This window comes from Pelophylax lessonae (genome assembly GCF_965119305.1).
Source record: "Pelophylax lessonae genome assembly, chromosome: 1".
NCBI lineage: Eukaryota > Metazoa > Chordata > Amphibia > Anura > Ranidae > Pelophylax > Pelophylax lessonae.
The window spans coordinates 77066422-77082471 of NC_138768.1; the positions used below are offsets into that span (position 1 = coordinate 77066422).

A 16050-nucleotide genomic window follows, 5' to 3' on the forward strand; every position below is an offset into this window, starting at 1 on the left:
TAGCGGAATAGAACAACAGTATCTAAAAGGGTGTATCTCACATGTACAGATACAGACTAAGCTGCAATTTAATATTTTTTCCCTAAATGGGTGTGAATGGAATAGCAGAATAGAACAACAGTATCTAAAAGGGTGTATCTCACACGTGCAGATACAGACTAAGCCGCAATTTAATATCTTTCTTTCCCCTAAATGGGTGCTTAATGAATAGCAGAATAGAACAACAGTATCTAAAAGGGTGTATGTCACACGTACAGATACAGACTAGGCCGCAATTTAATATTTTTTCCCTAATTGGGTGTTTATTGAATAGCGGAATAGAACAACAGTATCCAATGGGTGTATCTCACAGTGAAATATGCAGACTAGGCCGCAATTAAATTTTCTCTGTCGCTCATTGACAGACGTAGTCCTCTTTGATTCACATCAATTGGGTTATGCTGCCTCCGCAGGAGTAGGACTAGGCAGAAAGAAAAACGTTCTGGCTCCACCCTAGGGGCAGTCCCAGAGGGTATATCCTCTTCCTGTCTGCTACAGGGAATCAGTTTTTTTCTGTCTAGTCAGGAGTAAGGACCTAAGTTCCTTGCTGGGATCTTTGGTCCTGGCAAGATTTTTTAGAAAAAATATTTTTTTTTTTAGGTAGTTTCTCCAGTTTTTTTCCTGTGAGATCTTCAAGCAAATTACGCCGGATCTGGGCAACGGGCTGGATGTTGAGATCCAGTGGTCACCCCAGCCGGCCTACGAGCGCGCGCAGACCATAGCATCACGCTTGGTCGGCCGCGACACATTCAAGTAAGTATGCGGGACCGGGCGAGGGGCTGGATGTTGAGATCCAGTGGTCACCCCGGTTCAGCCTAAGAGCGCGTGCAGACCATAGCTCTGCGCTGGGTCGGCCGCGACAGAGTCCCATTGGAGGGACTGACCTTGCGAGTTAAACGTCTCGCTTGGACGACAGGAACGAGAGAGTCAAGGCGTCCGGATTGGTCGACAGCCCCCCACTTCGGTGGAGAGGGTATTGTGAAGAGAGGGTGCCTGTCAGTCCGGTATGGTGAGTAAATGTTCCCCCTTCCCCCCTGTGGGGTCTTTGGGATACGGGCCCCTCTGTGTATGGTCGGATCCTTTCTGACATTAAAGTTCCCCCTTGTAGCCTATGACATGTTCACATATCCCCTGTGATAGTGTGATCTGGTTTGGGAGCTGACACTCCAGCAGGCTTGGTTTGGGAGCTAACACTTTAAACAAACCTCGGTTTGGGAGCTGACACTCTAGCAACCTTGGTTTAGGAGCTGACACTCTAGCAGGCTTGGTTTGGGAGCTGATACTTCAGCAAGCCTTGGGTTCTCTAGCAAGGAAGCCGAGTTTGATTTGCTATAGAACACATAAGAGGTATAGCCTACCTTAGATCGCCATACTCCCGCAGGCTGACAGGCCGCCATCAGCTGTTTTCAAGCATGCAGGCGCTGTACTGGAGGAGCCACGCTAGATCGACAGTCTGCCGCCATTTTGTTGTAGACCGCATGTCTGCATGGTCTACACAAGCCGCCCGCAGGTCACGCAAGCTGCCATTTTTTCGTAGCCTATTGTCTCCTGCATGGGGGCGGCCATGTTTGATGTGCCCAGCAAACCTCGAGGAGCAGCTGGGAACGCCGGAAGGCGTACACAGGGGGCGGAGCCACTTCCTTTCACCCGGGAATCCTAGTGCAAGACTTCCCAGTCTGCACAAGACAACGCTGACAGCAGTTTTAATAAGAAACTTCTTTGCATCTGGTGGTGAGCCCTTGGGGTCTCTCTCTCTCTGTGGGGGTCCAAAGCAGGTACGCTGAGGGGCGCTATTGCGCTGGTGAATTAAAAAAGGTATTTTTAAAAAAAAAAAAAGAGTATTTTTTTATTTATAAAAAAAAAAAAAAAAATTTTTTTTTTTTACTAGCAAAGTGTCCTGGATTAACATGGACCCTGCCTCACATGTACCTCCACCTGATCCCCTCGAAGTGGCTGCAGGACCCTCCAGTTCCCCACTTAATAGTGAGTCATTGTCAGCAGTTTTTGGAAATCTTTTGTCTATCCCGGGTGGAATTGGCTTGTCAGGGACAGGGCGCAAGGAAGCGACCCCCGCCTATCCCCATTTTTCATCTGAAACTTCAGCCTGAGCCTATTCCTGCAGTTGCAGGTACCTCATCTGGGGTTTGTGACTCAGGTACCGTCTCTTCAGACAATGAGGAAGATGTTTCGGCATCTACCATAGCCCGAGAGGAAGCGTTAGTAACGCATTAATTGTATATGTTCGGATACACCATCAGAAGTAGCTGATACTGAGATCCCATTTGGTACTAATAAACGCACCAACATGGTAAAAGTATTTCCCTTACCCAAGTGTTTCGGTAAGGTAACTAAGTAGGAATGGGGTCATCCAAGACGAGCCCCTACTATTTCCTAAACGCATTAATAGGCGTTATTCGTTCGAGGAATTATTCCTCAAGAGATGGATAGTACCATCTGTGGTGGATTTTTCAATCTCCAGATTGAACAAAGCTATGGTTATCCTATTGGAGGATGCTCCGTCCTTTAAAGATGATCGCGCCATCTTTTCCCTAATTGGGTCAGCTTTCAGACCAGTAATTGCTATTGGTCTAGAATGGACCAAGTGGCTTAGAGGGGAGAGATATCCCCCAGGCGGTATCAGATCTGGTGGAACAGATGATACGAGAGTTACAGTTTGTCTGCGACATTGCACTAGACGCCACTCCACTATTGGAGCGAGCATCAGTTTTCAGCAGTGGTCCTCAGGCGTACACTGTGACTAAGATATTGGTCGGCAGACCAAGGCTCCAAGGAAGCTTTGGTTAAATCTCCCTTTTCAGGGTGTGCGCCTATCTTGGAGCCAATTTAGATGAGATTATTAAGGATCTCACTAGAGGAATAAGGGTAAAGGATCCCGTCAGAGACGGGGGCCTTCTTTTTCCGCTCATAAAAGTTTTTTCAGCCCACGAAAAAAAAAAAAAAGCAAAGTCCTCCAAAACTCCTTCGGGAGGTTTTTTTATGGGGCGCTGGCAAGATTGTATGTCAATCTCTCCCAGTGCGATTCTTCCTTCCAATATTCGACTATCCCCGGATCGCTTAAGAGCTTACGGGGGGCAGTCACGGATTTAATGCAACAAGGAGTGGTGGTCCACATTCCTTGGACAGAGCATTTCAAGGGTTCTATTCGAACCTTTTCACAATACCCAGAAAAGAGGGCAAAGTGCGTCCAATTCTGGACTTAAGAGCACTTAATCTTTTTTGTCAGGCGGCCTCCCTGCATCAGGGGGATTTTCTGGCGTCCATAGACATCTAGGATGCCTATCTTCACTTTTCTTATTTATGCAGGACATCAGCGTTTCCTGCGTTTTTCCGTAGAAAGAGTACCATTATCAGTTTCTGGCGTTACTCCTTGGTCTCGCCTCGACTCTCCGGGTCTTCACAAAGGTGTGGGCCCCAGTCTTGACGTTGTTACGACAATGAGACATATCGATTCTAGGTCACCTAGACGATCTTCTGCTCCGTGTGGAGTCTCCGCAGACTCTATTACTAAACTTAGAGATCACCATGACCTCTTTGCAAGAGTTCGGGTGGCTGGTGAACCTGCAGAAGTTATCTTTGGTTCCCACCAGAAGGCTGGAATATTTGGGTCTAATTTTAGACACATCAAGGCTTGCATGAGGGTTCTGGGTTTGATGGTGGCTTCCTTTGAAGCAGTACCAGTTGCCCAGTCCCATACCCGAATCCTTCTAGGAGAGATTCTTCTCAAGTGTAACCGAAATCCAGATTCCCTGGACAATCGGATCCGGCTGAGCGAGCGGACCAGGGAGTCCCTGGTCTGGCGGTTTCGGTCTCCGATGCTCAGCCAGGGGAAGTCATTCCTACCAATATTTGGACGCTTATCACCACGGATGCCAGTCTATCCGGGTGAGGAGAAATTCTCGGCTCAGGGGCTTTGGTCCCTGGAAGAGTCTAGGTTACCGATAAATGTATTGAAACTGAGAGCGATCAGACTTTGTCTGATTCACTGGACCGAGCAGCTCCAGGGCAGCCCGGTTCAGATCCAGTCGGACAATGCCACAGCAGTGGCTTATGTCAATCATCAAAGGGGCACCAGGAGTGTCCTGGCGGCCATAGAAGTGGCCAGCATTCTTCATAGGGCGGAACTAATGTTCCAGCTCTCTCTGCGGTATTCATTCCGGGGATGAATTGGCAGGCAGATTATCTCAGCCGTCAGATTCTGGATCAAGGGGTATGATCTCTTCATCCAGGGATATTCCACCAACTGTGCCTCCGTTGGGGCACTCCGAATGGGAGCTGTTGGCATCTCAGCTCAACAGGAAAGTGCGGAGGTTTGTGGTTTGTTCCCACGATCTTCTAGCAGACACCGCAGACATGCTGATCGCCCCGTGGGGGCAGTATCAGCTACTTCCCTCCTCTCAAGTTACTGCCGAAGCTTCTTCGCAGGATAGAGGTGGAGGGAATTCCGATTATCCTGGTAGATCAGGACTGGCCTAGTCGGCCTGGTACGCCGACCTGGTCAGGCTGGTCACAGACGTTCCTTGGCGACTTCCTCTTACGGAGGATCTGCTGTCGCAGGGACCGATCTTCCATCCTGCTTTACGATCGCTGGCTTTAACGGCCTGGTTATTGAGACCCAGGTGCTGAAGGACAAGGGATTGTCAGCTTCAGTTATTCCTACTCTAGTTAAAGCAAGGAAAGCGACTTCCAGAAAGATGTATCATCGTACATGGAAGTCTTATATTGCGTGGTGTGAATCCCTTGGGTTCCCTCCACGTCTTTATTCGGTAGCCCGAATATTGGCTTTCTGCAACAGGGAGTTGAACAGAAGCTGGCCTTGAGTGTTATCAAGGGTCTGTTTTCAGCATTAGCTATCTTCTTCAGAAGGTTTTGGCTACTCATTCCTTGGTGCGGAATTTCATCCAGGGGGTGCGACACCTGGCTCCGCCAGTGCGCGCGCCGTTACCATCCTGGGATCTTAATTTGGTGCTGTCGGTTCTTCAGAAGCCTCCTTTTGAAAATATCAGGGAGATTCCCTTGCTTACTTTATCCCAGAAGGTGGCCTTCTTGGTGGCTATCACTTCTGCACGCAGGGTGTCAGAACTGGCTGCATTATCCTGTTGTTCCCCAGATCTGGTGGTTCATAGGGATAAGGTTGTTCTTCATCCGAATCCATCCTTCCTTCCTAAGGTGGTTTCAAAGTTTCATTTGAATGAGGACATTGTATTGTCTTTCCTATGTCCTAAGCCCTATCATCCTCGAGAATTGCGTTGCATTCCTTGGATGTAGTTCGGGCGATCAGGATATATTTGAATACTACGGATTCATTTTGTAAGACGGATTCACTGTTTGTGATCACGGATGGCCCTAAGAAGGGGTTGCCTGTTTCTGCCGCGACCATCTTTAGATGGATCAGACAGACGGTGGTATAGGCTTATTCTATCTAAGGGTCGGGATCCCCGTTCCCTGTTAAGGCGCATTCTACTCGGGCGCTTAGAGTTTCCTGGACCTTCCGCCTTCAGGCGTCAGTGGTTCAGGTTTTCAAGGCGACTGTTTGGTCGTCGGTTCATATCTTTACAATATTGTATAAGGTTTATGTGATGGCATCGTCAGATGCCTCTTCTGGCCGCAAGGTTCCTGCAGGCCGCTGTTTGAGGAGACTGTTGGTCTACCTCGATGGTTTGTTGGGTAGGTCTCATCTGTTTGCTCGATAAGTCCTTTGATACTTCTGGTTGGCTCCGGTTGGGCCTTCTAGATTGGATTTTGATTTCTGTCAATCCCACCCCTCATTTGTGGCACTGCTTCTGGATGTCCCAATTGATGTGAATCAAAGAGGACTACGTCTGTCAATGAGCGACAGAGAAAATTGGATTTTTGTAAGATCTTACCGTAAAATCCTTTTTTCTTAGCTCATTGACAGACGTAGTACCCGCCCCTCTATCACTGAGTTGGGTTGGGTTAAATTCTCTGACACTGCTGTATAACAGAACTGATTCCCTGTAGCAGACAGGAAGAGGATATACCCTCTGGGACTGCCCCTAGGGTGGAGCCAGAACGTTTTTCTTTCTGCCTAGTCCTACTCCTGCGGAGGCAGCATAACCCAATTGATGTGAATCAAAGAGGACTACGTCTGTCAATGAGCTAAGAGAAAAGGATTTTACGGTAAGATCTTACAAAAATCCAATTTTGTTTCCCTAAATGGGTGTTTATTGAATAGCGGAATAGAACAACAGTATCCAACGGGTGTATCTCACAATAAAATATGCAGACAAGGCCACAATTAAATTTTTTTCCCTAAATGGGTTTTTATTGAAAAGCGGAATAGAACAACAGTAGCCAATGGGTGTATCTCACAGTAAAATATGAAGACTAGGCCGGAATTTAATTTTTTTTCCCTAAATGGGTGTTTATTGAATAGCGGAATAGAACAACAGTATCCAAAGGGTGTATCTCATAGTAACGTATGAATGAAAATTTTTTATTTTTCCCTTTAATTGGTGATTTTTGAAGAGCAGATTAGAACACAGCAGTGTCTAAAGGCTTTATCTCACAGTAACATATAAAGGAAAAAATGAAAAAAAAAATTCCCTTTAACCACTTGCCGACCGCCGCATGACTATCTACGTCGGCGGTCAGCCCCTCACAGGCAAAGTGACGTAGGGCTACGTCACTAGCTTGTGAGGGTCTAGGGAGCGAGCGCGCACCGCCGGAGGCGCGCTCCCGCTCTCGTGTGGTCATAGACCCCCCCGCGCATGTGACCGGCGGACCCGATGTCCGCCGGTCACTCTGCGATCGGCGGGGGAGAGGGAGAAAGTCAGGCAGCTTGTGTAAACAAGCTGCCTGTCATTCTCCCCTGTGTATGAAGGATGATCATACGGTTCTACTATGTAGAACCGTTGATCACTCTTCATACATCTGAAGCCACAGCCAATCACAGTAGAAAGCACGCCCCTAGGGACACACATAGCCCCTCCCTTTCAAAAAAAGTTAACCCCTTCACTGCCAGTGTATTTTTACAGTAACAGTGCATATGTATAGCACTGATTACTGTAGAAATGTCACTGGTAACCCCAAAAGTGGCAAAAATGTCAGTCAAGGGTCCGATCTGTCCGCCGCAATGTCGCAGTACCGCAAAAAAAATCGCAGATCGCCGCCATTACGCGTTAAAAAAAAAACAACAAAAATGACAAAAATCTTTCCCTTTGTTAGTAAACGCGATAACTTTTGCGCAAACCAATCAAAATACACTTTTTGCGATTTTTTTTACCAAACATAGGTAGCATAAAACAAATTGGCCGAAAATGTTAAAAAATTTTGATTTTTACATTTTTTTGGGGGGGAATTTCATATAAAAAAATGTGAAAAAATTGCTATTTTTGAAAAATGTACGCTCTTTTTTTGTTTATAGCGCGTGATCAAAAAATCGCACAGGTGATCAAATACCACTAAAAGAAAGCTCTGTTTGTGGGAAAAAAAGGACGCCAAATTCGTTTAGATACAGCATTGCACGACCGCGCAATTGTCCGTTAAAATTACGCAGTGCCGAATCGCAAAATACCCCCTGGTCAGGAAGGGGGTAAAATCTTCCGGGGCTTAAGTGGTTAAATTGGTGATTTTTGAATAGCAGATTAGAACAGCACTGTGTGTAAAGACTGTATGTCACAGTAACATATTAATGAAAAACTGAAAAATTATTTTTTTTCCCTTAAATTGGTGATTTTTGAATAGCAGATTAGAACAGCAGTGTCTAAACGCTATATGTCACAGAAAAATATGAAGGGAGAAACATATATTTTTTTTTAAATCCAGATTAAGCAGACACATATGCACTGAGCTTGCTCTATTCCGCTATTCAATAAAAACCCATTTGAATGAAAAACTGAAAAACAATAATTTTTCCCTAAAAACTGAAAAATAATAATTTTTCCCTTAAATTGGTGATTTTTTAATAGCAGATTAAAACAGCAGTGTCTAAACGCTGTATGTCACAGTAAAGTATGAATAAAAAACTGAAAAATAATAATTTTTCCCTTAAATTGGTGCTTTTTGAATAGTAGATTAGAACAGCAGTGTCTAAACGCTGTATGTCACAGTAAAATATGAAGGAAAAAACATTTTTTTTTTAAATCCAGATTAAGCAGTCACATATGCTTGCATTAAATGGCCGATGCACGCCACACGCCGCCCACCTAACAGACTGATAAAAGTTTTTTTTTCTCTCCCTCCTCCTCACTGGGCTTAGGTCAGAGCAAAAAGATTGTGCACTGCTCCCCCACACTATAAAATCGATGTAGATCACTGTCTAATTAAAGAAGATTCTTCTGTCCTGTGTCCTATTCTTTCCCTGAAAGCAATCTCCAGCCTGCCCCTACAATAATCTCATATCTCTCCCTCAAATCAGCAGCATCATGAACCTGTCCCTACAGTAGTTAGAGCAGAGTGACGTGCGGCGTTACGTGACTCCAGCTTATATAGAGGCTGGGTCACATGCTGCACTGGCCAATCACAGCCATGCCATTAGTAGGCATGGCTGTGATGGCTTCTAAGGGCACACTACTTAAACGCCTGTTAATTGGCTGCCCTGCAGCTGTTGAAACTGCGCCATTAAAACCGCGCCAAAACATTAAAACTGCGCCAAAACATGAAATAAAATTACCGAACAACGGACTGTATCCCGAATATACAGTAAAATGTTCGGGTCCGTGTCCGGGTACCGAACACCCAAAAGTCCGGTACGCTCCCGAACAATACAGTCCGTGTTCGCTCAACCCTATTCATGGAGTATCTCACGGCTCCCTATGTTCTCCAGACTAAAGAAAAAGTGAAAATCTAAAATTTTGACTTCACAGAAACAGTGGATAAAACTTCCAATGAGAACACCTGTTTTGTTAACAACTCTCAAAAAGGGCATTTCCATTTTAAAATAAATGTAAAACTATCAAAATAGAAATATAAATATATATATAAATATATATATATATATTTTATTTTTATTTTTTTTTATTTGAATGAATAAATATGTCTTATGTACTATTTTTTGCAGATATGTGGAATGAGGAATATGTGGAGTGAAATTAGTCATGAAAAGTACAAGATGGTAAGTGTTAAAACTAAAATATTAAAAGAAATGTTAAAGGACCTGTCATTAACATTTACTCCACATAAATCATATTATTTTTGAGAACCAAAAATACCTGTTAATTATCATTATTAACCACTTTACCTCCAGAGCAAATGTTTAATTTCTTGTGCACACATATTCAAATCTACATTTGTGGCTACAAAATTACTTAAATCCCCCAGCACATATATTTTCAAAAAGCAGAGGCTCTTTAGAATAAATAATTGCTAGCTAATTATTTTTTTTTTTAATGTCATAAGATATATGTTCATCAAAATCTATATTTTCAGGAAAAAATCTACTAATATTATTTTAGTGAACACAAACGTAATAAAATGCCCATTTTTTGTACAAAGTAATAAATAAGGTTTTGTTTAGTAAATAAATACAAACATGTTAAGCCATACAACTGCAGTACCCAAAATTATCAATAGGCAATAATTTAAATGCCTTTACTGCATATTGGTTTAGAAATAAACATAAATGAGGGACTTAGAATTTTCTCTCACTGTACACAATATGTGTGGCATAATCAATGTTTACAATGATTTTTCACATTTGTGTATGTACATGTGTGCAAGGGGTGATAGGGGTGCTTTATTTATTTATTTTTTTAATATTGCTGGGCACTGGTCAGGCTGCATTGCTGGGCACAGCAATATTGGGGATCAGATAACACAAGACTGCTGCTTTTGTATATATTTTATTTACTGCTGATATATAATATTGGGAAAAGGCCTGGGCTGGGGATCACACAGGACTGCTGCTTATATTACAGTTTACTGCTGATATATAATATTGGGGATCACACAAGCCTGCTGCTTTTGTATACAGTATATTATATTTACTGCTGATATATAATATTGGGGATCAGATAACAAAAGACTGCTGCTTTTGTATATATTATATTTACTGCTAATATAATATCAGCAGTAAATATAATATATACAAAAGCAGCAGTCTTGTGTGATCCAATCCCCAATATTATATATCAGCAGTAAATATAATATATATACAAAAGCAGCAGGCTTGTGTGATCCCCAATATTTTATATCAGCAGTAAATTGTTATATAAGCAGCAGTTTTGTGTGATCCCCAGCCCAGGCCTTTTCCCAATATTGTATATCATCTGTAAATATAATATATATATATATATATATATATATATATATATATATATATATATATATATATATATATATATATATATATATACATATATATATATATATATATATATATATATATATATATATACAATAGCAGCAGTCTTGTGTGACAGCAAGAGAATTATTTTCTATTTTTTTTTTCTTGTGGGGGGGGGGCGCAAGTAAATGGTCTTGCCTAGGGTGCAAATCATTCTAGCACTGGCCCTACTCAGAAGACAGCACTTTCTGGTCCATACACTGCAGAGGACATTATGGAACGAATGTTGCTTAGTGTCCTCAGCTCGCCATCTTAAAGCTGTTTGCTGTGGTCCCAGGCTCGTAGGAAGAGAGGGAGAGCCCGGGAACCACAGATGGGGCATAAGTTTCTTCTGACTACTTAAATTCCTTGGCATACAGAACACACCTAAGTAGCTTATTTATTTTATTTTATTTTATTTCAGGTACTTATATAGCGCTGTCAATTTACTCAGCGCTTTACATATACATTGTACATTCACATCAGTCCCTGCCCTCAAGGAGCTTACAATCTAAGGTCCCTAATTCACATACATACACAGTAGGGCCAATTTTTTTTTTTTTATACAGGATCCAATTAACCTACCATCATGTCTTTGGAGTGTGGGAGGAAACCGGAGTACCCGGAAGAAACCCACGCAGGCACAGGGAGAACATGCAAACTCCAAGCTTAAGTGTTTAAACATAAATTACTGTGTCTGAGCTTCTAAAGGAGTGTTAGCATCTTTACAAATTTAGCCACTAGGTAACGCCATCCCTTGGATAATATTTAGTGAGTGAGTTGCAGGGTGGAAAGAGTTGGGGTGGATAGTGCAAGGAGATAGGAGCTCCTCTCCATAGTTGGCCCCCATGAGACTTAGTGGGGCCCTTCCTGCTAAGATATGAAACTCCTGTGTCTGGTATTCTCCGACTGGGGAATACCTGGTGAGATCCTCAAACCCTGAGTAGGACTGAAGTTGGAAACAGGACTTGCAGTGTGCCAGACTGGGAAAAGTGCTGACCGCAGTCAAGCAACAGGGAGAGAAGCTAAGTACAGAACATACCGTGCTTTGAAATTCTATGTGTTAGAATTGGATGCACTGAAGTCATAAATGTACTGTATGTGCTGTCGTTGCATGCCCTGAAATTGGAAAGTAAAGTCTTGCAAATGCATTGGACTTGCCTACCAGTACTGTTACTACTTGTAGCCTATCTAAGGAACAATTAACCAGTTCGACCAAGAAGAAAATGTGGTTGAGTGTGGGGTATGAAACTGTATAAATGCTGGTAGGGGTACACGTAATGGGTCCCTTTGGGAGCGGAGACACACACTATCAAGAGAGAAGGGCAACGAGGCCTGATAGTGGTACCTGTGAATGCCCACATTTAGATGGCCCTGCCTACAAACTCCTGCATGTGTTCAAAATGCTGGAAATCTAAATCACACGATCCATGGCTAACAAAAACCTTGTGGATGGTTTGCAAGCTTTTTAATACATTACAACACATTTTTACATTAGGCTCCTTCTCTGCAGAGATCCACAAAGGTGCAAGGTGAGTCCCAGGAACCACAAGGGGGGAAGTTGGAAGGAAGGTTGCGTGCCAGTCTATGGAAGGGATAGGTAGCTTTATAGAAGTTCCTCTATCACTTCTGCTAAAGAGAGAATAGCCCGCACTGTCTTTTTAAAATAAAGTTCACAGGTGCTTTTGCAGACGTGACCATATTTGAACCCTTGAATTGCCAAGACCTCATGGGTTTTCAAAAGAGAGAGCATAACAGAAGCTGTTTCATTTTCAAACACCCTATCAACAATGAAATCTCTGTTGGGAGCTTGCTCTGATTCACCTATTGATTAACACACTGACAAGTGAGCTCTATAGACAGCATGGCTTTTTACAGAGCAAGTAAGAAACACTGAAAACATGTGAAAAAAGCTAAGAGCCCCCCCCCCAACCCCCCCCCCCCCCCAGCTGAAAGCACATAAAAATATAAAATAATCATATGCGGTGTCTTATATACATATGAATTTAACATGGCAATAATAAATGTATATAAGTATATACCAAAATCGTAAACATTCTGATAGACCACAGTTTCCCTTTTAATAGCTTTGAACACAAAAGATAAGAATTTGCAACAAAGTTTGTTAGAAATCCCTGCAATATAAATTGATCACCCAGAGGGGAGTGTTTTTTTCCCTAAACAAAAGTGGAGTCACTCTTTAACTTTCATGTGGACCTTTTCTTTTTGCTATTCAAGAAATAAAGAAATGGTCAACATCCCACTTCGGATATAACTATCTAATCCTTTATTAACCACTTTAAGACCGGAAGGATTTGCCCCCTTAATGACCAGGCCCTATTTTGCGATTTGGCGCTGCATTACTTTAATGACTTTGATGGCTCCTTCAGCGGTGTCCAGGCTTCGTTTTAAAGTAAGTATTTCATAATGAGCTAGTATGCAATGCATACTAGCTCATTATGCCTTTCTCCTACAGGGGTTTTTTTTTTTGTTTATGAGGATACAACTGCTTTAACAATTCTCTATGCTATCCAAAATAGGAAAAACAAATTGGGATTTTAGATGTACTTTAACCACTTGACCTCAGGAAGGTTCACCCCCCTCATGACCAGACTATTTTTTGCGATACGGCATGCGTTACTTTAACCACTTTACCACCGGAGGATTTTGCTGTCTTACGTCCAGGCCACTTTTTGCGATTCGGCACTGTGCGACTTTAACTGACAATTGCGTGGTCGTGCGACGCCGTACCCAAACAAAATTTACGTCCTTTTTTTACCACAAATAGAGCTTTCTTTTGGTGGTATTTGATCACCTGTGCGATTTTTACTTTTTGCGCTATAAACAAAAAAATAGCGTTTATTTTGAAAAAATAACAATATTTTTAACATTTTTTTATATGAAATTCCTCCCAAAAAATGTAAAAATCAAATTATTTTCAATTTTTTGGCCAATTTGTTTTCTTCTACCTATGTTTGGTAAAAAAATCACAATAAGCATATTTTGATTGGTTTGCGCAAAAGTTATTGCGTTTACTAACTAAGGGAAAAATTTCTGTCATTTTTGGTGTTTTTTTTTTAAACAAGTAATGGCGGCAATCTGCGATTTTTTTGCGGGACTGCGACATTGCTGCGGACAGATCGGACCCTTGACTGACATTTTTGACACTTTTGGGGGTACCAGTGACATTACTGCAGTAATCAGTGCTATAAATATGCACTGTTACTGTAAAAATGACACTGGCAGGGAAGGGGTTAATTTTATTGGAGAGGGAGGGGTTAATGTATGCCTGGTGCTTACTAACGTGTGGGGGGGGAGGTGACTGAGTGAGCCAGTGACAGATCGGATGTTCAGCAATGCTGAACACTCCGATCTGTCACTCCCTGTCACTTAGGAGATCCGCCCGCTCTGTTTACACAAGCGGGCGGATCTCCAAACTAGATTCCCAAACGATCGGGGAAGAGCGGCGGCGATCGCATCCGCTCCTCCCCTGGCCCGACTCCCGCTGTGAATGAAAACAGCGGGAGCGCGCCTCCGGCGGCGCGCGAGGAGGAGTCCTGGACGATAACGAGCCACTGTGCCGCAGTAGCAGCACAGTGGCCGGAGGTAAAGTGGTTAACTAACATATGCACGGTCGTGCGAAGCTGTACCCAAATAACATTATGTCAATTTTTCCCACAAATAGAGCTTTCTTTCGGTGGTATTTGATCACCTCTGTGTTTTTTATTTTTTGCGATATAAACAAAAAAAAGACTATTTTGAAAAAAAAACAAAAAAAAAAACAATATTTTTTTACTTTCTGCTATAAAACATAGCCAACATAAAAAAAACCCTCAAAAAATCAAATTTCTTCATTAGTTTAGGCCAATATGTATTCTGCTACATGTTTTTGGTAAAAAGAAAATCCCAATAAGAGTATACTTATTGGTTTGCGCAAAAGCTATATCGTCTACAAACTATGGGATTTTTTTATTAATTAATCAATTTTTTCTAGTAATGGCGGTGATCAGTGACTTATAGTGGGACTGCAATATTGCGGCGAACATTATTACACTAAGTGACACTTTTGACACTTTTTGGGAAGCAGTGACACTAATACGGTGATCAGTGCAAAAAATATGCACTGTCATTGTACTAATGACATCAGGGGTGATCAAAGTGTTACTGTGTGCCTAACCAGTGTTTTTGTGTACTGTGTGAGGTGCTTTTACTAGGGGAAAAGATGGAATTTATTCTCTGCTTTGCAGGGACACAAACTCCATCCCTTACCCCCATCGGAATGGCGATCTGCCTTGTTTACATAGGCATATTGTATTTCTGTCTCTCTCCCTGATGATTGGCGGGTGCCGGCAGTAATCGAGTATGTATATTGACCTGTGTATAATGACAGTGGAAGCGAGCTGCTGCCTGTGCGCATGCGCGCCCCCTACCCTGAAGTGTCGGATCACGTACAGTATATGCCGCTCTGTAACAGTAACATTTCTATAGGACGGTTTGAAATGTGTTAAATCAAAAGGGGGTTATGTGACCATTTAAAAATGTAAACAGTGGTCAGTGGAACTCTTTAACTGGAATGTATTATTCTCCATTTAGTGTTGGAGGGATGACTACATACAAATTCCAAAGAGAAATTTAGAATATTCTACAACATATGAATCAAAGGTTCGATCGAAGGCAAATGGAGTTTTCTATGACGGTTCTTGGAGTCACTGGAGTGAAATAGTCTACTTCGGTACCATTGAATCCAAAGAGAAGAATGATAATGAAGGTAAGAGAACTTGTCGTTGTCTGGGAACAATGGGCTTTCCTTTTTAAAATGTGTGAAAGAAACCTGGGAACAGCTATTGACAACTGTGTTTTGGGGGTGCATGTTTATGGAGTTAGAGTGCACTTATTGGGTTACAGACATGGAATAAAGCATGTGGCTGATAAATTTGGAATTGGGTTGTGTTTGTACCAAGTTCAATATTTGAATGGGAGAAGTAGCAACTCTAATCTGATGTGTCATTGCTCTCACACATATTGCATTCACACAAGTATATATAGCATGTGTTGACAATTGTCACTTTCATAGTAGGGCGCACCCACCGCATGTGTGTTGTTTTATTTTTTTATAGTACTTTTTTAACTTTCTCATAAAAGCCCATCGGCCGCTCTACAGATTTAAGCACACTCCTATTTGCTATAGCACCCAGCAGTGTGTTTGAAATCCCTCTCCACTTGAAGTCGTTTAGAAATGGTGCAGGTAGGTAAGTAATTTAATAAAAAAAAAAAAAAATATATATATATATATATATATATATATATATATAGTATCTCACAAAAGTGAGTACACCCCTCACATTTTTGTAAATATTTTATTATATATTTTCAAGTGACAACACTGAAGAAATGACACTTTGCTACAATGTAAAGTAGTGAGTGTACAGCTTGTATAAGGCCTCTTTCACACAGGCGTTTCGTATGTCTGTATATCACCCCATCCGTTTGCAGGTGATATAGAGACATAATGCATATCAATGGGATTGCGGATGTCAGCGGATGACCATCTGCTGACATCCGATTTGCGTCCTTTCAGTTCTGTTCCGTTTTTTGGTACGGAACAGAACCCTATTTTTTCTTCCGTTTAAAAAACGGAAAGGACGCAAAATCGGATGTCAGCGGTTTCATCCGCTGACATCCGCAATCCCATAGACATACATTATGTC

General features: G+C 42.2%; 1 protein-coding gene across 1 annotated transcript in view; it reads left to right on the plus strand.

Moving 5' to 3' along the window:
* IL7R (interleukin 7 receptor) overlaps nt 1-16050 on the plus strand; it is a 79757-nt gene that overhangs the window by 51821 nt on the left and 11886 nt on the right. The window contains exons 5-6 of the mRNA XM_082242975.1: nt 9080-9133; nt 14936-15110. Of these exons, the coding sequence (XP_082099101.1) occupies nt 9080-9133; nt 14936-15110 (229 nt within the window). The remainder of the gene's footprint in view (nt 1-9079; nt 9134-14935; nt 15111-16050) is intronic.